Here is a 27,998-nt window from a genome sequence, read left to right as displayed (position 1 = left end):
GAACAGGTACATGATCAGATTTAGGTGGTTGGAACACAAAGGCACACAGCACCACTGATGATCTTGCCAAGAGTGCATGAACCTTGGCAGGTATATAATACTGGGGCTGATGGGATAATAAGAGGCAGGTAAGAATGATTGTGTTTATAGTAGTTCCCTTTGACCACACTCAAAGGTGTTAAAAGCCAATTGTCATAGTGACATATAATTCGACTTGCCCTAACAGGCACAACAAAGTTAACAGAATGTAATATGAGTGAGTTAGTGTAATGTGCTATCTGTCACAAACTGACTTGGGGATATGATGAAAATAACTTAGATATAATAAAAAACAGTCATCAAATACAACATCAACAAGGTCAACCCAAGTTTTTTATTTACCAACAGCACACAAAAACAAGAACATAGCTCAAATTCTCTGTTTCCATTTTATATTTACAAAACCAAAATATAACTGGATCATTTGTTTTTAACGAGTAGCTGGGCTAAAAACCCGTGTTTCACTGATAGCAGGAAGAGAAAAGAAAATGACCTGATTTCCCTAAATGTGATTTAAAGTTAGGACGCCAAAATATAAAGTTGACCATTTTATTTTCTGTGTAGGTGGGACACTTCTGCTAACAGTGCAGCTCTGTCAAAATAAGAGTTTGTTATATTTGACTTCTTTGATGGTCTCTAGAAGAATGCTGCAGAGCAAATTGAAAGACTTGCTGAAAAAGGTGGGTGGGTGGAACGTACTGTCCAGGACAGAGCTGATGAGAGGTTGATGGTAGCTAAACGATAACTTCTCAGATTTTTTATTTAATGTCAGCATAATATGAACAGAGAAATTCAATGCATAGTCAAATATGGGATATGCAAGGATAGACGTGTCTAATAATAAATCATGAAATTAATTCTCAGATTACATCAGCTTTTTTAAATTGCCTGGTCAGAAGAATGCATGAGGTGTCCACAGTCCCACCGCACATTCTGCGTTTATTAATACCACTTTGGTGTGTGCATGGTTTTCATATGTATGCACCGTTTATGCATCTGGCCCCTGCTGTGAGGCTTCTGAGGGGCTTAAGCTTCCAAATAATGAGAATAAATATGAATTAAATCAGATATTTGTGGGCGGCTGTGGCTGAGAGGTAGAGCGGTTTGATCGCGGCTCCTCCAGTCGGCATTTCGAAGTGTCCCTGGGCAAGGTACTGAACCCCAAATTACTCCTAAATTCTGTCCCATCGGTGTGTGTGTGTGTGTCTGTGTGTGTATGAGCATTAGAAACTCCTCCTGATGAGCAGGTTGGCACCTTGCGTGGCAGCCTCTGCCTGGTCGATAAGGGCCGTGCGCAGACATTTGGGGGGGCACTGACCCTAACCCTGCTGAGGGAGGGAGGAGAGGAGGACGTAGAGGACAGGAGCAGAGGAGAGGATTGGATTGGATCAGAGGAGAGGAGAGGAGAGGAGAGGAGAGGAGGAGGAAGTGTTCAAAGAGCCAACTTATCTGGATGAGCATTTTGGCCATATTAACATTATGTGGGCCAGGATTATTTCACCCATGTGAACGGTGCTCAGGTAAGACTCAGTCCTTCTTAACAAACAACCAGGACACAATTCAACTTTTGTTGTTTTTTTTTTTTTGAAAAACAGGTTTCTTTTATTTTCATTGATGGATGAGGAGCACTATGGTAGTTGGCCAGTTATCATCTGGCAGAAACACATACTGCTGAGGTGTGTGTGTGGGCCTCCACCTTGGTAGAGCTCTAACAGCTACAGATGTACAGTCCTCTGCCAGCAGCTGCAAGCTGTCTGAAATATTTCATACATCTAAAACAAAAACTTCTTCATTCCACTGTATAATAATGTGGCCATCAGCAGGTGACTTTTCAAAGTTTCAAACATTTCCAAAATGCAGGGACCCCATAACATAATATAAAACCGGTCTCAGATTACAAAATCTTCTTGTCAACCGTTTACTGTTGACTTGCTCTTTTCAGAAAACTTAAGGCCAGCTGGAAAATCACAACCAGGGCCACCCATATCATTTTAAACCTGTTTGATGTTTTTGAGAATGATCAACTATGAGCAAAAATTAACTGAGAGGACTTTTGCAATGGCTACTGTGATGCTGGCGTAGCCTTTCACAGTCTATCAAAATCTTCAATCTGCTGTAATCTGAGCACGGTTTAGGGGACAGAATCATATCATAATCAACAGAGAAACACTCAACTTAAGCTCAGAAGGGGGTTCTGTTGATTATTTTTGATCTACCCATGCAGGCGAGTTGCAGGGGTGTAGGCCTGTAACACAATAAAAAAAAGAGAAGAAAATCAAAAGGATCAGCCCTAAGTGCAGCAGAAAACTTGAACTGTCCAGACAGAAAAAATTCACACAAGGACAGCTAGAGGGGGGGGGGGCGGAGAGAATGGGTGGGGGGGGCGCTTTTACTGCACTACATCTGCTGGGTCGAGTTCCCGTTCCAGGTGTTGTTGTCGTCCTCACTGTCCTCCTGAGTCCTGAGCCTGCAGATTTTACCGTCTTTCTTGAAGTCCTTGGGCCGCTTCTCCAGAGCGTGCCTGGAGAGAGTTTCTCTGAGCGGACACAGAGGAAAATGGCAGGTCACACAGTGAGTGAATGACCACATGTACAGTATATAGCAATAAAATATATAAGCTGCATTACCATTGAAAAAGCCTTTTCTCGGTCCAAAAATGTTGCTGTTGTAAATGCTGGTGAATCTGTGCTCTAATAGAACAAACTGCATTCTTATGCCCGGGCCACACAGCCTACCTTGTGTGCGTCGTTGAACTGCTGCAGCTCGCAAATGTGCGGCGTCCACATAGACAGTGCTGCTGCTGCTGTGGAGCTGCTACTGCCAGCCCTATCTTTCTACATAGAGTTTAACTTTGATAATAATAATAGAATGTTTCATATAATTTCATTCTAAGTTTTATTTATATTCAGTTTAGACAGAAAAAGGTTAAGAAGCGTGTGCTTCAATGTTAGCCAAGTTAATCTGAGCTTCTAGCATCAAATTGATCAAATTGTTTCCTGAGCCCATTGCTGTTCACCCTGATGACCCACATAATCAAGTTTGCGGATGACATAACAGTGGTGGGCCTCATCAGCAACAATGATTCAGCTTAGAGAGGAGGTGTATAAAATATGTGAGGTGAAGCAGCTTTCTTTCTGACAGCCATGGTGGAGTCTACTTGGGGATACTTCTGTGTCAGATACATACACTCCTCACACAGGGTAGGATTTTTTTTTTATTGATTATACTGATTATTCTGCCAGTTAAAACCCCGCTGTCACCACTCCAAGTAAAGAATATCCCTTCAGACGCCACTGAGTTCCCCCAAATGAGCCAAACACACTCCGACAAACAAACCTCCAAACGAACTGTCAGGAGGGAAACTAACAACAAATAACACCACCAAATCTCTGTCTGGAAGCAGGTAAAACAACAGGCTGTGAAAAGTGTAATGTTGCTGGTATCAATATGACTATCAACAGGTCATTTTCACTGTCTATTTTTGCGGAGTACTGCGCGCATCACGCCGAACAAATAGGCGACATGCCGACATGACAGACCAGAACAATTTTCTGGGTCACCTGAGAAGCGAGGAGACATGAAATAAGGTCATGAGAAGCACCGATAATCATTGAAACAACCTGACAAAGGGCCAGTGGAATGAAAGCACAAGCAGGAAACAACAAACATGTTTCCTAGTGAGGTATAGTGTGATTACTTCTTATTTTACTCATTTTAAGTTTGTTGAGCTCACATTAGCCACCATCACCTAATGGTCATACCAGAGAGTAAAACTGAAGCAGCAAAAGGTTGTGTTATTGATGTTTTTTTATGAATTCAACTTTTTATTTTGAAGAGAATGAGTGTGCCATTAGTTCTTTAAAAATTAATTAGTAGTGATTAAGAATGTTTCAAGCTCTCATCATCATACATGGTAACTAAATATTGAGGGTCAATGGAGTAGAGTTCTGTCTATTAGAACCTGAAAAAGTCATGTCATGTCATGTCATGTCATGTCATGTCATGTCATGTCATGTCATGTCATGTGCTCTCAGGAACACATAATATGGAGTTATATTTGTGCCTCATTCCTGGGTTTACAATGGGACATTTTAAGCACAGAAAAACATTTTTGCATGCAACAACTCTGCTCTGTGTGCTCTTGGGTTTGCCTGTGTGCTGACTCAATTTGACAGTGTTATAGTGAGTTACAATTCCTGCCAATCAGAAAATTAAAGTAGGTCATTTCTAATTGGCTGTTTTGTCTGATTATCTGATTATTAGTGTGCAGCCTAGCTATCTCGGTAGTTTGCTAGCTAACTTCTTCCGTATATTTAGTAACTAACTAAGATATTTGGCTAACTTGATGAGGCTACACAGCCAAGACATTAAAATTGTAGCTAACAGCAAATTTACATTACATCATATATGTTAGGTCATAGTGTTAATAATGTTTTAATTACCACAAGGTAAAGTAAGTATGTTATGGCGGAACCATGTAAACCTCATGAATGATTAATCGATTAATCACAAAACTAATCAGCAGATTAACTGATGATGAAAATAATCATGCAGCCCTCACTGTTAGTGATATGCTGCTTGTGTTGTGTTGTGTTTAACGTTTTAGAGTTTAATGGAAAGTTCCCAATTTTGGCAGGTGCATTGATTTTACACAAATTTCACTTTCACTTTGACAGTTTAGTTTGGACCTGGTTGTCTATATATGAAAGCTGATGGACTGGCCTGGTCAGTTTTTGACACATATCGGTGAATGTTTACAACCCGACATGTAATGTTCCTCAGGCTACAGATGAGGGAAAGTTGAGTCCTGTTTTGCCTGGTGAAGAGTTTGTATACTGCAGTATACACAATATTGTTGGATTTCACTTTCGTTTTCATCCATTCTTTCTTTTCTGTTGTATAGAGAAGTACTTCTATCTGAAATAGAGCAGTGACTGTCCCTCACCTCTTTGGTTTGTCAGAGGCTGATGCTGAGTTGGTGTAAGAGTTGGACTGAGAGGTTGAGCTTCTGGATGATGTTTCAGGGGGGGGCGGTGTTGCAAACAGGAAGGAGCTGAGGAATCTCCACACAGCCAGCAGAGGGTAGAGAAGCGTACCCAGGACTGCCCAGACACCACCCCCAGAGGACTGGACCACTGTGTTAGCAGGCCTGCCTGACTGCTGAGGGAGAGAGCATCCGAATAATGATTGATTTGATACATGTTAATAACATTCAAGAAGCATGTTAAAGGAATGATTCAACAGTTTGGGACTTGGACTTAGGAGCCAGCTATATGCTTTATGCTACGCTAGGCTAACCTTGTCCTGACTCCAGCTCCATACTTAAAACATTGCATTTCTTAGAAAGAATGCAATGTGCTATTCCTTTAAAACCAGTGACAGTGTTTACAAAAATGTCTATTTGTATTATTCAGGGATGACTCAGTTAGGTGGAATGTTGAGTCACTGACACATGGAAGGTGGACTATGTTTTACTTACAGGCAGAAGCACGATGGAAGCACTTGGAGCCAGTTCCAGCTCCAGCAAAGTCTTGTTCAGGTCCTCACTGGTGAACTCCCGCCGAGGAAACATGGTCGCCAGGGAGAAGTTACCGTAGCGGTTTCCCACTTCCTAAGCACAAAACATTTCAGTCATTAGGGTTAGTGCAGTTAAGTGATTTATGTGAGTGAGTGAGTGAGTGAGTGAGTGAGTGAGTGAGTGAGTGAGTATGGCGAATGCATAAAAATGCAGGCTTCAACAACTCTGGCTCCAAGTGCATTACTAAAAGCTACATTCAGCATGACAACAATATACTCAGTACCTCATATCTTGTTTCTGAGTGTAGCTAACAGAGAATTTATATTAGTGTATGTTAGTGTTACCAGTGTTACTGCAAGGTAAAGTGAATATAGTTGACGGAACTTGGTAGCACAGAACTAACATTTGGGGGGCACTATTATTGTCATTGCACATCCCATGCAAAGAGGGTATGGATACTGTCACGCAACATGTTTCTCCAAGTTGTTTAAGTTAGTTATAAAGTTGTGAAAAGGGTATGTATCTTTATCCTCCACAAGCTACAAGATAACGATGATATGATGCACGCAAGAAATTAAGGATGTTTTCCTCCCTTCTGTAACAAGCACCTCATGAGGTGCCTTCAATGTTAGCCAAGTTAATCTGAGCTTCTAGCATCAAATTGATCAAATTGTTTCCTGAGCCCATTGCTGTTCACCCTGATGACCCACATAATCAAGTTTGCGGATGACATAACAGTGGTGGGCCTCATCAGCAACAATGATTCAGCTTAGAGAGGAGGTGAACCAACTGGTGGCCTGGTGTAAAAACAACAACCTGTCACTAAATGTTGACGAAACAAAGGAGATCATTGTCGACTTAAGGAAAAACTACACAGAACACACCCCACTCAACATCATTAGCAACGATATGGAGTTAGTCAGAAGTACTAAGTTTGTGGGGGTGCACCTCACGGATGACCTGACCACCTCCCTGGTCATGAGAGCCCAAGCAATGCCTGCACTTCCTGCAATGGATCAGGAGAGCAAACCCTCTCCCCTCCTCACCACATTCTACAAAAGTCCCTGCAGAGAGTGGTGAGGACAGCTGAAAAGCTCCCTCTAAAACACACACACACACACACACACACACACACACACACACACACACACCATTCCATGTATTCCAGCACTTAATGCTGCTATGCTCTTGCTGTTTGTTGTTTGTTTACATACTGCTACATTGTGAAATAAGTCAATCTGCTGCCGTTACTCCAGCACTCAACACTACTATGCTGGGTGCATATTGTTACATACATACATAGTGCATATCTACAGGTGTGTGTCTACTGGCCTAGATTGTCTTATTTATGTTAACTATTATGCACACTGAGCTAGGAGAAATGAAATTTCGTTTCTGCTGTCCACTCCTTGTTGTATGGTCTTCAGCGACAACAAAGATCACTTTGACTTACCAACAACTACTGTAGAGGAGCAGTGACTGTCTGGACTGACCTGAACAGCAAACTGGTGAGCCTCTTGCAGTTTGCTCTGTGAGGGGAACTGGTTGGTGAAGGATGAGCCGTCTGGGAGGCGGAACTGTATCCTTGCTATGGTACTGATCACACACACACACACACACACACAAAGGTTAAAATTCAATACATTTCATAGATGCATCTCTGGTTCCACCAGTTCCATAAGTTAGGGTTATGTTAGGGTGAATTCTGTGAAGTCTCTGTATTGATTCTTCTCCATTAAACTTGAGCCCTTTCTCTCTCTCTCTCTCTCTCTCTCATGTGGCCTCAAGTTACTCAGTTTAGCACAGGGTGACCAGATGTCCCAAAAAATTGGGGAAAGTCCTGAACCAGGAGCAGTTGTACTGTATCCCATCCTGTTTGTCCTGAAAATGAACTGTTAAGATAATAGTAAGAGATCATATGAACAAGCTGAAATGAGAGCTGTCTGTATGCTGTGAGACTTGACTTGACTTGAGACTTGAAGGCAAAAATGCTGAGGAGACCTGACTCGGTGACACAGTAATATTCAAAGATGCTGCACTGAATGTATTTTGTCTTCTGGAATGCTGCCAAATTGTCACGGATAATTAATAACATAACAGATGCAACAAGCTGCTGCTGTCACCGGAATAAAAAGTAGAAAACTCTAAATTCAAATGAGAGAACCCTTTCATTAAATGATCAATTAGTCTAAAAAAAATAGACTAATTTAATTTAATAAAGTTAAAAATATTCTGATCAAATCACTTAGGTTATAGGCTAAAATTCCTGCTTTTCATTATTAAAATGTACTGTTCATTTTGGTAAAAAAAGTTAGGAGTATTACTGATGTGTTTTCTATTGCACTCATCATCATAAATAATGGATTGTTGATGTCATTCCACCTGTTTTAAAGGCAGATGATGGAGAGTGCAGCTGTCACTGCAGGTGTCACAGGACACTGTGCTTCATATCATCCTCAGAGCCAATCCATCTATCTCTCTAGTTTATCAACCTGTACAGACTCATCTTCATATTCATAAATGATCAGAGTCTCATATTACTCTCAATAATTCCATACATTTTAATCCTTCTGATATTTAAAATTAAGCCATCCATTTGAGTCATTGGTTCAGTTGTTTCAACATGAAAATGTGAGTGACTTAACTCGGTATAAACATGAGTCAGCTGACCTCAGGAATACTAGATTTATGTCCAGTGAGGTGTTATAGAGCTTATACAGTGAAGTTCCGAGGTAAACGTGACTATTGCTGCTCTAGAAACAATAGGTAGTTATTTTTGAGATATATATAATTGTATATATTATTTTTAATAAAACAGAAGTTGTAGGACAGGGGAAGTGTAGCTGCAGGCAGCCATGAACAGGAAGTGATCTGACGTGCACGTTGCACAGACAGATGTGATGTGAATAACATTAAATGAATCGTTCATTGTGTTTCTTTTTCCTCATGAAAGACTGTTGACTTAATGAACAAAAATAATACATTTTAACGTTGAGTTTTGACTTTCACATGTTTTACTGTATGTTGACACTGAATGTAATGTACTGGAGGCCACGCCCACCTCAACCCCCCCCCCCCCCCCCCCCCCCCCCCCCCCCCCCCCGTCCTGTCCTGAATTTCACCCATTCTCATCTGGTCACCCCAGGTTAGAAACAATCCTACATTTGTTATACTTCTTCGTTGGAGTAAGCTTTTATTAGTCATTCCTCAAGAGTGGAAAGGCTTCCTAAATATCTTTTAGACCATCAAAACCCAAAAAACACTTTTTTTTTAATTTTACAGCAGACATTTTGACTTGCACAAGGAGGAAAAGCTCAGTTTGTATCTCATAACATTAATGATGGCTCTGTTCCATTTAAATGTCCAACTAGCTGCATTCTAGATGAAACTGGGTTGGAGGTGGAAGTAGACAAGCTGCTTCACTGCATACAGTAGAACACCATATTGTATGTTAAATGATCTAGCTCTGTCCAGGAGATGTTGAAAATATAGTCATCATATACCATTGGTATTAAGGTTATAATCCAACTTTTCAATGATATCCAGTCCTGTTTTAACAAACGGCAGACAGGGCTGGAAAAACCAGAAAGTAAAAGCCATAAGCCTATGCTCCATGGAATATATTTTACTGTAAATCTCCATTAAATCAAATTCAGAGCTGCATGTAGACCAGGTGGAGACCGAGTAATCTGCCTTTAATGGTGAGCCACCACACTCTCCTGGCCAAGATTCAACTTTTGCACAATCATGCATTTCCACCTTTTATTAATTAAAGAAGCATTTCTTCTGATTAGTACAAGAAATCATGGAGTTTGATGAATGAAGTAATACGCTAGCGAGTCATTCCTGCGCCTGCTGACCGTGATTAACCCCGACGTCTCTGCTTTCACTGTCACTGTAAATATATTCAGTTCCGCTCCGCCACAGTACTGGTGGCAGCGCTTGAGTTATGCAGCACATAAATCAGCCGGCCAGTTCATCTATGGCGGGGCCCTGGTACTGGCTCACCTGAATGCAGTTTTTAAATCAATGCTATTGATTACACACCTGTGCTTTTTTATGTGATATGTCAAAATGCTGTTGTGAAAAAGGCAAAGACAAAGCTGGTTTTTGGGTGCATCTAGTTATCTATGCTAATTCAGAGGTGGGCAAAATACTACATAATATGAATAATCTATATTCATAGTATTGTTCTGATATGCAAATTTCAGGATGATAATTATTGTGTTAAGATATTGGCTATAAAAACAAATGATTGTACATTTTCTTCTACTGTGCTGGCAGCTGGCGCATAAACAGTTTATGCAACCTGGGTGTCCTTACCTCCTCTCCCTCAATAATGCCTCCTTCCTGACCTCCTGCTCTGCCTGTCTGGCCTGCAGTAGGGCCTGCTTGGCAGCTTTCTCCTCCTCCTGAGTTTTGGCATAACGGGCTGCTCTGTCAGCTCGGTCCTGCAGGGACAAAAGGGGACAAAGACTTGTCTGAGAGGAAGGGAATGTGGGGTCTTTTGAATAAAAGTAGCGATATGGTTAATGTCCGTGATATGTCCGCATAGTTTTAAACAGCTGAACAGAGTTAAAGCTGGTAATCTCAGTTGAATCCATACATCCCTTCACTACAAGCCTTGTTTTTTACCGATGTTATTTTGTGATTATTCATTGGCACACAGCGCGATCACTCCTCATGATGTGAGTGATTACTTGAGGACATAGCGCCTACATCATCAGTGAGCATATCTGTTTCACTTTTCTTCTTGCTGAAGTCTGACAGCCAGAAGTGCAAAAAAAATGGAATCGCGCAAATGTGTGCTGTGGTTTTCATTCAGTTCGCGGCTGCAATCTGCACATATTCAGAGTCTGATTTACTAAGACAGCAGCACATTACGCAGTCAGCTCCTGGACTGTGCCAGGGACAGCCCCCCCTCCAGTACACACTGCCAGTGAAGAAGAGCTCATAGGCTGAGCTCAGCAGGGGGATTTCAAAGAGATTGCTGACCTCAGAAAAATGAGAACATAATAATCTTGTCGTTTGGTCACACTCAACTCCACCTGAGAAAAACTGTTAGGCTATCACTGAAAATATTACTCATTAAATTGTGATGTGATATAATATTTTGCATGTAGATATTAATACATCAGTTTCTACTGGCCCGCCAGGCCTGTACTATTACAGGCCTCCTCCTATTATTTACACCTTCCTCCCATCAATACAAATGCATTGAGGCGCACCTTGCAGACACTCACACAAATGACATACAAACTGTGACTCCAGCCTGCTGCGACTGCTTGATAAATACAGCACGTGTTTGTGTCACACTTTAGTACATCTGGCCCTGCCAAAAAGTACAACCTGCATTGTTTTTTATTGTTATGGTCCAATATTATGTGAAAATGCATTTTTTTTTTTTGTCAAATAACATCAAATTTTCACCACCCAAATTAAAAGCCTACTAAGAAAGGGAGACAGCATACTAGGGAATAACACAAGTGAAAAAGATAAAGCTGGAGAGGTTAAGAAGCCGTTGTCTTTTACAGTGGACTTCGGCCAAAATTAAAATCTAAAGAAAAAGTTCATACAAGGGCATTTTCTAACCTGCATTGTTTAGTCCGGTTGAATTACGCCTGAGCCACACAGCCTACGTCTACCTGAGCAGCGCGTGTGCATCGCTGAACTGCTGCAGTTTCCACACAGACATCATTGCTGCTGCAGTGCTGCTACTGCCAGCTCTATCTTTCTACATAGAGTTTGACTTTGATAATGGCCATCAAAAATAGAATGTTTCATATCATTTCATTCGAAATTTAGTCTATATTTAGTTTAGACAGAAAAAGATTAAGAAGCGTGGGCTCGATTGTGAAAAATAAAAAATAATGTGAAGTGAAAGCGGCTTTCTTTCTGATGGGCATGGTGGGGTCTGGTTGGGGATACTTCTGTGTCAGCCATATACACTCCTCACACAGGACAGGGTTTTTTTTATTGATTATACTGATTATTCCACCAGTTAAACCCTGCTGTCACCACTCCAAGTGAAGACAATCCCTCCAGACAACACCAAGTTCCCCAAACAAGCCCTACACACTCCAACTAACAAACCTCCTAACTAACTGTCAGGAGGGAAACTAACAAATAAGGACAGTAACACCACAAAATCTCCACCTGGAAAAAAGTGAAACAACAGGCAGGAACCCCGGTTTGAACTGATATCACAGAAAGTGAGCAGGAGTCGTGAAAAGAAGCTGTGTGTGTCACCAACTCTCGGTGCTGGAGTCTCCCACCAGAGAGGCTCCCTGCCCCTATGTGCACAATGCAGGCTGACCCGCAGTGGTGACACTTCATGTCTGTGACATATTCTACAGATACAGACATTGAAACTATAGTGAAAAGTGTAATGATGCTGGTATGATGTCAATATGACTATCAACAGATCATTTTCCCAGTCTGTTTTTGCTGAGAACTGCGTGCATCATGCGGAAAAAGGCGAGGCCCGAATCTCCAGATGACACGCTGCAGCAGCTGTGCGGCTGCTCTGATCTGTTAACATAGGTGCCGAAATGAAAAGCAAGAGGTTCCAACACACACACACACTGCTCACGCAGGCTGTGTGTCCAAGGTGTTAAGACTCTTGTTGGTTTTCCCTCTTGGTACAATTCATATTGGCAGATCTGAACACAGCAATTGTACTTGGGTTCGGACCAAAACAACCATACCGAGACCCTTTGGAGGAAGTGGTCTTGGTCTGGTGTTCAGACCTGGATCTGAACCAACTACTACACATACACTGCAAGTTTGAGCTAAACGACTCCCGTAATCAGGTGTGCTGTGCAAAGAAAACAGCTGCTAGCACCAAGCCGTAGAATGAATTGAGGTCCTACCTACACTAGAAATAAAGTACTCTGTATTCTTGATATTTGGGAAAATAGGACCGAGCGTTTATGTTCTCCTGCCCCAGACACATCTAACCAATGAGTGGGGTGAATGTTCTCACATGGCTTTTAGTGACACATTTTGGTTCGCTTGGATTCTTTTCTGTGTGAAAAAGAAACTGCACCAAGTTTACCAACTCATCCACTGATTTGGACCTGAGCAAACAAACTACAGGTTTAAAACGCTTCATTTGAAAACTGTTTCAGATAAAGGCCTGCTTCTCTCTGCAGTTGGGGTAAATAAAGGCGAGTATTTCCAGAAAAAAAAAATCCCTGATACTGTTATTGTGCCCAGTTAATAATTGAATTTAAAGCATCATCAGCACCAACTAACACTGTCCACTCCGGATTTCTAACACTGGCAAAAAGGGGCCATTCAGAATGCAATTTTTACTTCTCACAGTTCGCATGGTTTAAATGTGAAAGGTATCAATCAATAAAATGGTCATCTTTGGGTAAGAGAGGAAGATGCAGTTACCAAGGCAATCTGCTGTTTGACCCGCTCCCTGGCAGCTTTCTCTTCCGCCTTCTCTCTATTCCTCTCCTCAAGGAGTCGCTTGGTCTTCTCCTCTTCCTGTTTCCTCTTTAAGTCCTGCATGTCCTTCCCCATCTTCCGCCGCTCCATTTCCTTCTTGATCTCATTCTGAATCAAAAAGGCAACACACAGTTAGGTCAGGGCTGGAGCGGACCACATGAATTATGTATTCCAGTAACATTACTGTACACACTACTGAAAACTCACAGCTTAAAATAAATAACCCAAAATGCTGTTTGTAGAGACCTAACAAATAAGCCATTGAATTTAAATGAAGCACTCGTGGCCAGTGCTGCTGATCTGGAAAAATCAGGCTGTGCTTGTACTCATGGTGTCTGAGGTATTCTGCAACATCAGCAGGTCACCTTGACTCTTCATGTACTGTAGACAGTCTAAATGCAATCTGAAAGTAACTATTTGCCTCACCAATCAGTGTGGCACAGAGTTCGTATACATGAGTGATATGGACCATGAGCCTGAGAAAATACGCGCCCAGGTGCACACAAGTCTCAGAATTACCACACCGCACCTGGATCCAGCTCCATAAAACATAGGACCTAGTGTTTAGCGCCTAAAAACAGCCTTGTCTCCTTACCTCTTCTTCTCCTTTCTTCCTTTGTTCTCGTCTCTCCTCCAGTTTTTTGGTTAATCTAACAGGATAACATTACAATAAAATATCACATTTAACCTGAGAGCAATAAATGTAACAACAGCAGGTTTTTAATACATCAGTACATGGAATTTCCTTCCTTGCCTTGGCTATTTCTGTTTTGTTTGTCCTAATGAATCACTGTCTTGAGCAGTTAAAAGATTCTGGATGTCTTGACCGGACTATAGGTTCATTGGTTGGTTGAACTTCTGGTTAGATGTCATTGGTTGATGTAGCCATTTTCAGATTCTGACAATTTATTGAAAATTTCAATATGAGTAAATAAAAGTCAATATGAGATTTATAATGTCATTCAGTAAGTGTGGTTTATGGTCCAGTCTTAGCTATAATCAAATTCAGTAATGAGACAAATCTCTCCTTGTGAAGCTAATGTAACATTTTTGTAGAAACTATATCAAAAAGAGTTGATTTAACATCTATACAAGGGGATAATTACTTTGTTACAGGTACACTGAGGTACTAACTAATCCAACAACATTAAAACTGTGGAGCTGCTAATGTTAGATTTGTGTTGACACTGTGTCAGATTGTAGGTGAGTGAACTCTGTAAATCATTGGCTGTAATTAGTGGTGGAAATATATTGGACTCCATTATATTGAAAGGTGTTTCCAATGTTTTGGGACTTATAGTTCCTACTGATGAATTGTCTGTTTAGTAGCCTAAAGTCTGTTTGATAACTGTTGTTGTGGCTGCCATTTGACTTACACAGAGATGGTGTCCTTGGTACTCACACCTCAACACAGAGCGAATTTTCTGTCCAGAATGCACAGAGCTTGAATTGTATGTGTGCTCCTACCTCTCCACCTTAGCATCCAGGTTTTCCTCACTTTGGGAAGGTGAAGTAGCATGATCTGAAGATGCATTTCTACTTTCTGCAGGAGTCAGTGTGGCTGAAGTGCTGCCATCTTCTGCTGTGCACGGGAGGGATGCTGGGCAGAACAGACACAAGGACAGAAAGCACTGGGCTAACTAGGTACAAACAAATTCTATCCTTCCTCAACTGATTGATTCCTACATCCATACTTGATTGCAATTGATTGATACTTGATGCAATAGTCTGTTTCATCTACTGCAGCCTCACCTCTTATTTTCCATACTAAAAGTGGTGAAGTAAATTTCTATATTTGCAGAGTGAACCTGTACACTCACCGGTCACCTCATTAGGTACACCTGTGCAATCTAATGCAATCCAATACAACAGCTCTGCCATAAATTCTATGTTTATGAGGCTTATACATTTTCGGCTTTTGTTGACATTGTCAGAAAGGTGATAATTCTACTTTGTTTATTATTGGGGTTGTAATAGGTGGTGGTGGTCAGTGTTTCCCCTATAATAGTACAGAACGAGAACCCCCATCAGGCAAAAAAATATTTTTTAAATGCCAAGAATAACGCCAAATATCCATTCATTCAGAAATCAATAGCGTTTGGGAGCCCTCTCCTGCCAGGCCAAACACACTGGGTGGTGGTGTACTGGAGTGCATAATATTGAAAAGTGTTTCTAATATTTTGCCCCCCTCATGTATGTTAATGTAATGGACAAAATATTAGGAACACCAGTCATTCAAATTGTTGAAACAAGTGTTGAAACAACATAGGGGGCTGTGTTGGTTGAATCGAGCTGTATGTGTTGGGTCTAATTAGCTATGCATCTTTAAATTCATTTAACTTTGAGTCTCAGATTAAACAGTGCTCCCCACTTCCAGCAGTACCTGTCCAGCAGTAGCAGAGAGAGAATCAATGATACCAAAGGGCTGTTAACGATCCAGCCAGCCAGTCCCTCTATACAACAGATCAGTATCCAGCCCGAATCAACCCAACTAATGCCCACAAAGTCTACATGAAACCTGGGTGTCATGATTGATGACCAACTAACCTTCAAGGTTAACGTGGCCTCAATTGCGCAGTCATGTCGATTTGCCCTGTACAACATCAGGAAGATCAGACCCTACCTGTCTGAGCACGCAGCACAACTCCTGGTACGGGCTCTCGTTATATCATTCATTGACTACTACAACTCCTTACTGGCAGGTCACCCCGCATGTACGTTCAAACCTCTGCAGATGATCCAGAACGAGGTGGCACAGCTGGTCTTCAACCAGCTCAAAACAGCATATGTCAACCTGCTGTTCATATCCCTCCACTGGCTCCCAGTTGCTGCCCGCATCAAATTCAAAACCCTGACACTCACTTGCAAAACAGCAACTAAAACAGCTCCCGCCTACCTGAACTCCCTCATTCAGATCTACACTCCCTCCTGCTCACTTCATTCTGCCAATGGAAGGCGCCACCACAACAGTGCCCTAAGTCGTTGGCTAGAATCTTCTCTTCTGTAGTTCCGCGGTTGTGGAACAAGTTACAAAACTCTGTTTGATCTGCAGAGTCCCTTTGGATCTTTAAGAAAAGACTAAAGACTCAGCTCTTTCGCAAACACCTCCATACTTGATGGACTGAAAAAAAAGAAATGAAAAAAAAATCTGTTTCTATGGACTCTATGCATTGCCTCTGTGCACTGCTGGTTGGCACCTACATCTTATTGGACTCGAACTAAGCTTAATGGAACTTACTCACATTGTTCTCCCCTGACTAGATCCTTGCTTATGTTGTATCAATTCTCAGATGTACATCGCTTTTGATAAAAGTGTCTGCTAAATGAATCTCTGGTAGTTAGCCTCAAATCATGCAGAAAAAGGGGCCACCATGGCCACCTTGAACCAATTCAGCTAAATTTGATCTGAACCATGCCTTTGTCACCTGAGGAGCATTAGGGTCTAAGCTGAGCCTACCTAGCGGATGACTGTGTGATCCAGGCTCACTCACCGTTTGCTGCTGCTGAAGGCCAACTGGTTTCTACTGATGAAATGACCGGAACTGCTGCTGGAGCTGAGGCTGGAGCTGGGGCAGTTTCTATGGCTGAACTGTCACATGGGCTGATCTCCACAGGAGAACCTGCCTCTGGTAACACTGTCTCACCTCCAACGGGCTGAGCATGCATCTATCAGAAAACAAGGAGAATTAAGCAGTGATGAGTGAGGCCTCTCAAGTCGGAGGGAGTAGAAGCTGTGGTATCACTATTGGAGGTCTGTTGACACGGCTCTGAATTGTCAGGAATATCGGTCACTGTGTGAATGGGTAAAATATTATTTCTGGTGTGCAGGATGTGGTGCTGGATATGACATATTAGAAAATGTGTATACATTTGATGAACTAAGTGTCATTTAGGCCTTGTTTCTGTTGCATGTAGGTAATGCTACATATTAATGCAGTGATACATTTACCAGAGGGCAACTGACATGGATCACTTCCTGTGTCCACTATGAAGCGCTACAGAAATCCCACTAATTATACATCACTTAACTGTATATCATGTTTAGACCACACAATGTAAATTTCATGTAAATCGTATGATGTTTGTCACATAAGGCTGATTTCCTGTTGTCAGTAGGTGGCACTATGACCAAGACCCAATATTGACACGTAGATGTTCAGGGCTGGACTCTTATCATGCATGAGAAATTTCAGGCATACTGGACAATGTAAAGTGGAGTTACAACAACTTCCTGTTTAATGCCCCAAACATGATTTAGGCAAAATTCACCGGAACGCCACACCAAGGGTGTTCCATGAAATAGAAAAAACTTTGCAATTGAAAATTGCAAAAGTTGTTAGATGTAACCTACCAAATTTGAAGTCACTCAGGTTAAATTTCTAGGAAGAGGTGTGTTAAAATTGAAATTTTCTAGGGGGCACTCTCGAGCCATTTTGCCACACCCAAACCCAACACCCATATCAGATATGAAGTCATGTCACTACTGATGGATGTGCAAAGTTTCATGAGTTTTCGAGCACTCCTTGTACCTAAAAAATGCTAAAAGAAATTAGGGGGCGCTATAGAGCCGAAATGCCACACCTAAACCGAATTGTGATACTGATTGAAATATTTACTAGTTTGAACATAGTTGCAAAGTTTTGTGAGTTTTCACAGATCCTAAGGGCCTAAAAGGTGTGCGTGAAATGAAAATTGATGCACAAAATCCAAAATGGCTGACTTCATGTTGAGCGAAAAAATATGTTTTATGTCGAAACTTTGCTCCAAAATGAACTTGCATTGGCGCTATGTAGCTTGCTGGCCACACCCAAGCCCAATCATTACAGAACTTTTAAATTTTCACCAGTTCTGACGTATGTGCCAATTTTCCTGAGTTTTCGAGCACTCCAAGCCCCTCAAAAATGCATTGGTCACCCCGCATGTACGTGCGGGGTGACCAATAAACTTTACAAAAACAATAAGTTACTTGCACTTTCAGTGCCAGTCAAGATCTTAACATTCCAGCAAGGGATGATTTGGCCTTGATCTTTTATCGGATATACTGCTAAATTCTAAAAGTATTTATGAAATCTCAGTTTGAAGTGTCAGGGCGTCAGGTCAAAATACATAAAGAACATTCTTCTGTATTTCTTTAACAACAAAACCAAGAGTCTACAGCCATGCCAACTGCTCTGTGAGGCTGCACTTAGGCACAGCAGTGCTTTAAGCTAAATGCTGACATCAGCATGCCATCATGCTCACTATCACCCCATTTTCACCTGGCATTAACATGCAATCAGTATCCGGATATGTTTTCTGGATAAGGAAAAACACATTAATGGTGTAAATGCACTCAGAACACATTGTGATGGGAATGCGATTGGATCGCCAAGACCACATTTTGAAGTGGTCAAGCTCGCATTGTGATCGGATCTCAGCAGGTGTAAATAAAATCTGTACAGCATTACTACATTCCTAAGGAAAAAATTGTCCCAGTAAGTTGAAAGGTCACCTAGCTCTGCCTCTTCCTGCCAGCTAAAGCTAGCCCTGTAAAAGTTACAAATAGTAGCAGTAGCTAGAAGTTTTTCCTTGCAAAAAGTGAATTATGTCCATTCGTGGCAGCAGTTTTCTTGATCTGGGACGCAACATGTTTGTTGACAAGTCTGCCAGCTATACCCATCTAATTTGCATATTGAGATCCGATCACAATGTGGGCATAGCTGAGAAAATGAGAATGCAGTTTAATACCAGGGGTAAATGAAAAGACCCATGGATTGGATGACATTATCCAAATAATGTATCCAGACATAGATCACATGTTAATCTCAGGTGGGAATAGGGCCTTTGTGACAACATGCATGTGATTCTTCATTATGGGGTACTGTGGATAGCTAGATACTGTAAAAGAACGTTAAAGGTTTAAAGAACCAGTAATGTTATCCCAGCAAATATATCTGTATGCAACCCAACCTGTGTGTCCTTACTCCTTACCTGCTTGACTCTGTTGATTCTGTTCATCAATTCTTCTGCAGACACACTGCCAGCGATGACCTCCAGGGGAATCCCATTTTCTCCAATAAAGAAGCTGGAGGGTATGCACACCACTGGATCTTCACACAGGGGGTGTTAAGGAACAAGCTCCCAGCAACTGACTTTTTGTGTATACATACATACATACATATACATACATACACATGTATATGTGTATGTACACACATACATACACACACATACATGCATACATACACACACACACACACACTGTAGCTGTATCATGTCTACATTGTGTAAACGTCAGCCAGCCAATATGCCTATATAGTATGGTGTTATGCATTATTTTCCTTTGTATGTCAGTCTGACTGGGAGGTTAAATGTTTGGGCTGTGGGGTAGTTAACTAATGACCCTTTCTTTAAATTTAGAGATGACTTCTTAACTAACTTTCTGTAGTAGCCCCACATTCATTTAACCAAAGATGGTCAATACTACAACAAAAAAGATACAGATCTGGGAGAACTGCACACACGTCTCGCTGTGGAAAAAATGTTGCATCATCACATGGTGAAATTCCCTACACATGAACACATCTATTCTTCGAAGGCATTATATCAAACACCTGTCAAATTAATCAAGATGTCAAAGTAAGTTGCTTATTTTTCAGTGAATGAGCTAACATTCAGAGTGGCAGAGGTGTACCTTACAACAGAGATGATTCCTTTATATTTGAAAGAACAAATATTTGGGGAATTCAAGAAAGAATTTTGAACAAATCAGGACTAAACTAAAACTAAATTTTTAAAAAGTTGTTGGCACAAGCCAAATTAAAGTTTCATGCATATACATATAAGTTCCAGTACAGTCAGCTTCATAAGACAAATAAATGTATGACGTGAAGAGTTATAAAACTTAACATACATTTTATAGTACTAAGCAGTAGTTTGGATTTCTCTCACAGGTCTTTATGACAGGTCAGTTTAAATGCAGTTGGATTTGTCTATTACATGCATTTCCTTCCTTCCAACAGGAAGATAATCAGACATTTTTAACTTAACAATCACAAGACAAAATGCAACAACAGCATACAGACCAAACTGTATAGTTACAGGCAGTGTAAATGTCAGTATCATGCACCTCTTTTCTTCGTTTCTTTAACTTAACACATCAGTACCTCTTGGCATCCACTTTGATGGCAACACAACAGTTCTGTGCAGCCTCTGAGACTCTGTCATCCTCCCAGCTGGACATCAGCTGTGTTGACTGTTCATCTTCCCCTGAGAGCAGAGATTGTGAAAGTGATATCACAATTTCATTTCAATTTCATCAAATGACAAAATCATTTAGTTACAGGTCACTGTCAACACATTAGACTGACCATCCTGTCACAAGTTGGACACTTTTTAGAAAGCTGCATTGATTAAGCAATTTACTAACGCCGCCAACGCTAATACTGGGGTCTATGATGCAACAACGAGCAAACACAAACTGGTGACGTTTGAAGTTACCTGGCTAGACTTGGGCCGATTGGCTATCAAGTGTGAACCAGTACCCCCTAAGAGGTAGAATCCATTAAACGGATCTCAAATCATAATTGAGATGTGACTGGTGTCACATGAATAACATGACTGATTTATAAAATAAATTAGCTGGCCTACAATCACCTAGCCTGTGCGTTTTCAAACCTTACGTTAATCTGATTATTTGACACCTGGCGCTGTCGCAAAGTTGTTTCTTATCCTAACGTCACACACGGACCAGTAACCAACATTACTAGCCAGCACATAATTTTACATCATATTTGGGTTACTACGTCCCTGTCTACTTGCTTTCGATGGTTGTTTTTCCTCAAATATGCGTAACGGACACGTCTTATTTGTTTGACTGCTGGTTGGCTATGCTAGCTAGCTAGCTGGCTGGCTAATGGCTAACGTTGGGTATGACAACTGCCACGGCTAGCTGGCTAACACACTAATGCTATCGATTCTTTATCACTTGTTACCTATGCAGGGTAACTTTAGATAGCTCCCTAATAGACAAACATACCTGTGATGACAACGACAAAGACTAAACTTCGCTCTTTAGCCGAGTTAATGGCTTCAGGAATGGATCCCTCAAACCAAAGCATCTTTGCTTGCTGTGTTTTCAGTCTCTGATTTGATGACGCTGTTGACCAGCTAACGCTAAGCTACATCAATTCATAAAGCCAAGTCAGCCTGTCAGCTTGTACTTCCGAGTATAAACAGGAGCACTGCACCGCTGGTATGAGAGAGACACCTCAGGGAGGCGTTATTTCCCACCCGCATTCTGCGAAGACCCGCCCCTACTCTGCCTATGATTGGCTCTGACCAGGATGTACAGTATGTCTGGACTGAATAAACGAGTGTTACTTCCACCATTAAAGCAATCTTTAATTCTTCAAAGGATAATTCTATCCAGTATCCTATATGAAAGACGTTGGTTGTTTCACTGTGCATATGACAAATTTCCAGAGCTTTCTATTTCATCAAAGAGAGGAGACCAAAATACTTTGATGGAGAAACAGTGTTCTGATAACATAATGTCTAATAAGCTGTAAGTCATTTTTTCTTTTACAATGTAAATTCCCCCAAAAAACATGTTGAGAAATTAACAATAAATAATAATAATACAAGTATTATTATTGTAGAGTTCCACTAGTTCATCCACTGGTGGAGAAGCTGGGCAAGTGATGTGCTGGAGGTCCATAGTCATGATGGCGGGGTCAATGTTTTTCCAGTTCCGAAAAAGCATTTGATTCTTAGGTTTAGCAGGGGCTGACAGAATGTCAAATCCATTGAGACCATCTTGTGGTCAGATACACCTAGATCACAGACCTGTAGGTGAGCCAGTGATGACCAGGTCAAGTGTGTGCCCCCTGGTGTGAGTAGGGACCTCAGCATGCTGCTCCAGGCCAAGACACTCAATCAGACTCAGGAGCTCCACTGCGAAATGATGGGAGGGGTTGTCGACATGTATATTCATATCACCAACAATGACAATGGTTGGTTGACATGGAGCACAGTGAGGTGATGAGGTTGTTTATTTCAGGGAGGAAAGATGAGCCTGTATAGACCAATGCCTGATCGTTCTCTTTCTTTCAGTTCAGCCCGGTGTATGATTGCTTCACTACTACAGCCAGAACTGCAGGCTTTTTCAGTGTAACTATAGGCAGGAGGGCAGGCCTCATTAAGCACAGAGTAGTCTTCTGGTTTGTGCCACGTTTCAGTAAGGCATATAAAATCAAGCCCCTTGTCTAAGATGTGGTCATTTATGAGGAGGATTTATCTGTGAGGGATTGTGTATTAAATAGTTCAATGGTGGCAGGAGATAGAGCAGAGGATGGAAGTCTCTGCAAACCATGCAGTACACTGTGATCCAATCCATATTTTGAAGCTTCCCTGGTATAGGGTAGTCTTGCAACGTTTCCAACGATGACGCCCTTCGGTATGCCATACTGAAATCATGATGCAAGCCTCTATGGGTGCCTGTTTCTTAAAATCCCAAGCTCTTGGCAGTGGGTTAAAAACCCCTTGTTGGGTCTAATTAGGAAGATGCGTAAACTCTGTAGCTGTGTGGCAGTGTAGGACATCATAACTCTGAACAGACGCTGAAATGTATCATGGCAACATTTTTGGCAGGAAAATATTATTACTGTAAGATAGTAAGATATACTGTGGTATATCTTACTATCTTACAAGGTCAAACAACATGACTGTCTACCACTGACCCCCCAGCTCTCTCTTTTGGACCAATTTCAACTTTTCAATTTTCCAAGTCAGTATTTCAATTGTACCACCTATGGCAATATACTGTACAGTGTATATGTATATATGGGTTATAGGGTTATATATATATATATATATACACACACACACACACACGCACACACACACACACACACACACATACATACATACATATACATATATGCATACACATGTGGTTATGACTAAGCCTACTTTCAGGGACACACACCAGACTTAAGAGAACAGTGATAGTGATGAAGAAAATGTAGGCAAGGGGGAGCCAGGATGACTGACGGGTACCAAGCCCCAACAAGCCCTTACAACCTTAACACAAGGGCGACTGACCTGAGAATGAAAATAATGCTAAGCTGGACAGCCGGCACCCCTGTAGCTGATTACCAAGGCTGGGTGACAAAGTAAACTCTGAAAGTCTGCTAGAGGTTTGAATGCAGCACTTCGTACTATCTCTACTGGGATCATAACTGAGACCAATCAGCTGATATATCAATCAATCAATCAATCAATCAATCAATTTTATTTATATAGCGCCACATCACAACAAAAGTTATCTCAAGGCACTTTTCACATAGAGCAGGTCAAGACCGTACTCTTTAATTTACAGAGACCCAACAATTCCCCCATGAGCAAGCACTTGGTGACAGTGGCAAGGAAAAACTCCCCTTTACTGGGTAGAAACCTCAAGCAGAACCCGGCTCTTGGTGGGCGGCCATCTGCTGCTTTGACCGGTTGGGTTGAGAGAGAGAAAGAAAGAGGGAAAGGGGGGGGGGGGGGCGGAAAAACAACAATCATAACAACAATCATAACAATAATGACAATGACACAGCAGCAGCCAGGGAAGGATGCCAACAGGACTGTGAAGGACCGCGAAGGCTCGGCCCAGAACCCAGGGTTTCAGGATTTACAGCTGTTTCTAAGGTTCCTGTGTTTGGGGATAAATCGGTGCCTGTTGAGGGCAGGAGGTGGTTAATTTTGTCTCTAATAGTTAGATTTTTATCATTAAAGAAGCTCATAAAGTCATTACTACTGAGAGCTATAGGAATACATGGATCAATAGAGTTATGACTCTTTGTCAGCCTGGCCAAAGTGCTGAAAAGGAACCTAGGGCTGTTTTTATTCTCTTCTATTAATGCTGAGTAATAGGCGGCTCTGGCATTACAGAGGGCCTTCCTATATGTTTTAAGACTATCTTGCCAGACTAAGCGAGATTCTTCTACTTTGGTGGAACGCCAAATCCTTTCCAATTTTCGCGATGTTTGCTTTAATTTGCAGGTTTGGGAGTTATACCATGGAGCTAACCTCTTATGTTTTATTATCTTCCTTTTTAAGGGGGCGATGGAGTCGAGTGTTATTCGTAATGAGCCTGCAGCACTATCAACAAGATTATCAATTTGGGAGGGACTAAAGTTAACATAAGAGTCCTCTGTAGTATTGAGACATGGCAGTGAATTCAGTACTGATGGAATTGCTTCCTTAAATTTATCTACAACACTATCAGAGAGACATCTAGTGAGGACATTTTTGTCTAATGGCGTGTAATCCAGTAATAGGAATTCAAAAGTTATTAAAAAATGATCTGATAAAATAGGATTTTGTGGAAAAATTATTAAGTGTTCAATTTCAATCCCATAAATCAGAACAAGGTCTAGGGTGTGATTAAAACAGTGAGTGGGATTATTTACACACTGAGAGAGGCCAATTGAGTCTAATAATGAGATAAATGCGGTACTGAGACTGTCACTATCAACGTCCACATGAATATTAAAATCACCTACTATAATTACTTTATCTGTATTAAGGACTAAGTTTGATAAAAACTCTGAGAATTCAGATAGGAATTCAGAGTATGGGCCAGGAGAACGGTACACTATAACACATAGAGCTGGCTGTAAAGTTTTCTAGGTTGGCTGAGAGAGACTAAGAACAAGGCTTTTGAATGAGTTATAATTAAATTTAGGTCTAGGGTTGATGATTAGGCTTGAGTTGAAAAGGGTTGCAACTCCACCTCCTCGGCCAGTGTCTCGAGGAATGTGAGTATTAATATGACTGGGGGGAGTGGATTCATTTAGGCTGACATATTCTTCATGACACAGCCAGGTTTCAGTAAGACAAAATAAATCAATATGATGATCTGAGATTAAATCGTTTACGTTTTTGAGAATGCAGGCAAGTTCATCCTATGGTTTAAAACCTCATCCCTGGGGCTTCAAGGTTTGGGCAAGAACAGGAATCTCAGGCTTACTCCGTGAGTTTGACATGAACCAACGGAGTGTGCAGTAGGGGTGTGCCCGCATACAAATACCTTATTCAGTAAAGCACAAATAGTGGGTTTTTTATGAATATTTGTTTCATACAAATATTTCAAAAATAATTTGAAAAAACATGTCAAATACCAGCGCGCTGGTCAGTTACATTGCTATCTCAGTCTCTCTCCTCTGCTCTGCTGCTACCTCAATCAGCAGGTCTCAACGAGGGGAGTCACCTGCTACATGACGCACATTTCTTTATTTAGACATCACTCCTGGAGTTGGGGGTGTTCCCCAGAGATAAAGCTGAGCTACTGACACACGTGAAGTACTCCCAAGGGACTCTCCATAACCTGTTGTCCCCCTTCTCCTTTCCACAAAGTTAGGTTGTAAAAAATAGGCAATAAAAGAAAAGTGCAAAGCAAGAATCACCTTTGAAGTTCCTCCCTACGTGTTACAAGCTGTGCTGTCTCTGTGTTATGGGTGTACAAATGAACAGAGGTCTGTCTGCAATGAGGCAATAAGTAAAGTTTTAGCTCAGTAGTCAGCACAGTTTCAGGGTCTTGGTATTATGCATGCTGCCTCACTGTCACACTGTCACACTGTCACACTGTCACACTGTCACAGCTTACTGGGACAGTTGAATAAAACAGAGCCATCATAAATGTTATTATTAAACTCCTGTTTTCCTACTATGACAATTCAAAACGACTGCTGTCAAAAGGCCTCTTATTATGAAAAGGGTTTGTTGTTTCATAACTGATAGTCATAAGGGTGACATCTGCTTGTATTGCATTTTGTATAGAAACTGAGTCAGACTATAACTGACTTTACTTCTGTCATCCCTCATATTTTGTTCAAAAAATATTATACTATGAAAACTGAGCACTTTAAAATGGAGTAGGGATATACTGTTAGATGCTATATTGTCAACAGGGAGCTGTTGTGGCTCAGTTGACACGTGATGTTTCCTCAGGAATCATTTTTAATATTTTCATGACTTTTGATATTTTAAGGAGCATTGCTGTAAGGTGGTATGTTGTGGTACTCATATTGATCATGTTATAATCTGCACAAAGTAGAATATAACATCGAGTTACCAGTAAAAAATAAAATATATCAGATAAAATTAGACTGACTCTCTTACAACCCTGTCTGTAACAGAGTGGGATTAATTGCAGTGTAGCTCATAGTTGCACATTACAGTGTTGTCCAATGAGTTTTAATGCAGTTGCTCTGCTTTGTATATCAAAGGGATGCATTCTAGTTGGGCTAGGAGCAGTTTCTTATGAGTGGGTCCCCTTTTTATTTGTTTTGTGCAGGAGATCAAGGACAATGATGTAGGTGGCTGTTATATGCGATGCACCAGCAAAGGAAGAGGAAAAGAAGAAGACATAAAACATAACTTTTGTTTACAATAAAACTTCACAGGGCAGCTTTAAGGTCATTGAGCTCTTCTTAAACATTTACGAAATATTATTCAATAAAACAACTCAAGAACATTATGTTACTAAAACCTAGGCCCATACAAGTCACCAAAAGCAGCTAAATTGATTGACAGTCAAAAAGGAAAAATAAAGAAACATGGGGCCTCATTTAAAACCGTTGTATACGCACAAAATGGGGCTTGAAAGATACATATGTTACCTCCCACGAAAAAGTTGGGATATATAAAAACAAAGTTGATGGGAAAATGTGCACACCTGTACAGAAGCTCTTACCCATGCTTATGAATATTTTGGAGACAGGGGACACTGGCGACGCAGGTGGTGAGGTGGTGAATTGAAGCCATATTGTGTAATGATGCCTCACACATATATTAAACATAAATTATAGATCCCCTTTATCATAAACATTCAAGCCAGCGTTGTTAATTCTGCTTGTGCTAGTGAGCCATAACTATTCCATAAGCACCTTTCAAGGTAATTCAAATCTTACCCAATTACATCTGTAATTTATTCTTGAACTATCATTGAAATATTGAGCTCAATGTGCAGTCTCACCATCACATTGCCCGAGCACAGAGGGCAGGACTGTATGGTACTCACACTCGTGGACAGTTGTGGAGCAACACAGCTGCTTAAATGCCAGGAATCCACAATATTAAGCATGTATGGACTGATTCCTTTTCACCTCAACCAACTGTTTCCTACTAACTGAAACTATTTGTCAATCTTAGTGCCGTGTTTACAACAGTTATGGACGTCAGCAACCTTTTAACAGCTGATGAAAATATTGCGTTAACAGAGTTGTTGTATAGTGTTAGTGCCTGTATTCAAAGCTCTGTAAGGCCTTTCATAGCAGGTTTTAATCTTGTGCTTTGACTTTTGTTTGTTAGGATGTCCTTTAGTTCGGATAACAGATTGTGCCCTTAAAATATTTACAGAACAGTGGTTTATCTAGATAGTTTTTTCTGCCCCCTGCTTTGAACGTGTTCATGTCTCTCCATCACCTGATGCCTGGGCTGCTTCTATGTTTCTCTTTCTATCCTTAAACTGTTTCTTTAAATCTTGAATCAGTTGCACCTTTTTCTTTTTGAATCTGTTCTTTACTTTCTCCTTGTTTTCTTTCAACACTATCAATGTTACATCCTGCGATTCTTCTTCACTTCTGTCTCCTCTCTCTTGATTCCTTCACTCACTCTGGAAAAAAGTCTGACAGAGCATGAAGCAGAACTTTAACTTATATGGCGTTAACTACAGTAATTGTGGACAAACGACACACGGTGGGAATACATCAGCAGTCGCTATCCAAACTATCAAGCTACATTAACATTACTGTAATGTAAAGCAGCAGCACAAGATAAACTGTTTTTAAAACAACACTCATGTCAATTTAACAAACTTTAGCTTCACTGAAGAGCTACTTACTTCGCTGTATTTTGTCTGACATTATTATTTGATGCCGCACATGTTAATGTCATATATGATCCTCTGAACTGTTCATTCGTCTGTCCCATTAAAGCGGCTCCAGTCTGCCAG

At 41.0% G+C, this 27,998-nt stretch overlaps 1 protein-coding gene across 2 annotated transcripts; it reads right to left on the bottom strand.

The window, feature by feature from the left end:
* Positions 1 to 354: 354 nt before the first annotated feature.
* On the bottom strand, positions 355 to 21,301 carry ubxn4 (UBX domain protein 4). Of its 2 annotated transcripts, none has more exons than XM_042426151.1 (13): positions 21,033 to 21,301; positions 20,161 to 20,263; positions 19,496 to 19,524; positions 18,986 to 19,104; positions 16,507 to 16,681; positions 14,483 to 14,615; positions 13,611 to 13,665; positions 12,959 to 13,123; positions 9,881 to 10,008; positions 7,051 to 7,153; positions 5,519 to 5,650; positions 4,985 to 5,196; positions 355 to 2,575 (listed from the first exon to the last, which is right to left on the bottom strand). In XM_042426151.1, exons 1-13 carry the CDS (start codon positions 21,112 to 21,114, stop codon positions 2,437 to 2,439), a joined length of 1,575 nt encoding a protein of 524 aa, XP_042282085.1. In that variant the 5' UTR covers positions 21,115 to 21,301; the 3' UTR covers positions 355 to 2,436. The 2 variants fall into 2 exon arrangements, with proteins under 2 accessions (XP_042282085.1, XP_042282084.1); XM_042426150.1 differs by having other exon boundaries at positions 4,985 to 5,199; positions 21,033 to 21,299.
* Between the last annotated feature and the right edge of the window lie 6,697 nt (positions 21,302 to 27,998).

This window comes from Thunnus maccoyii, chromosome 11, assembly GCF_910596095.1.
Source record: "Thunnus maccoyii chromosome 11, fThuMac1.1, whole genome shotgun sequence".
Taxonomy (NCBI): domain Eukaryota; kingdom Metazoa; phylum Chordata; class Actinopteri; order Scombriformes; family Scombridae; genus Thunnus; species Thunnus maccoyii.
The sequence above is the reverse complement of the archived record's forward strand: the minus strand, read 5'-3'. Positions and strand labels throughout refer to the sequence as shown.

Coding starts and splice junctions, on each gene's coding strand:
- ubxn4 (XM_042426150.1), bottom strand. CDS start 21,114: ATGCTTTGGTTTGAGGGATCCATTCCTGAAGCCATTAACTCGGCTAAA. Junction 19,525..20,160: donor ATCAAAGTGGATGCCAAGAG/GTACTGATGTGT, acceptor TTTTTTCCACAG/CGAGACGTGTGTGCAGTTCT. Junction 13,666..14,482: donor CTGGATGCTAAGGTGGAGAG/GTAGGAGCACAC, acceptor TTATCCTGTTAG/ATTAACCAAAAAACTGGAGG.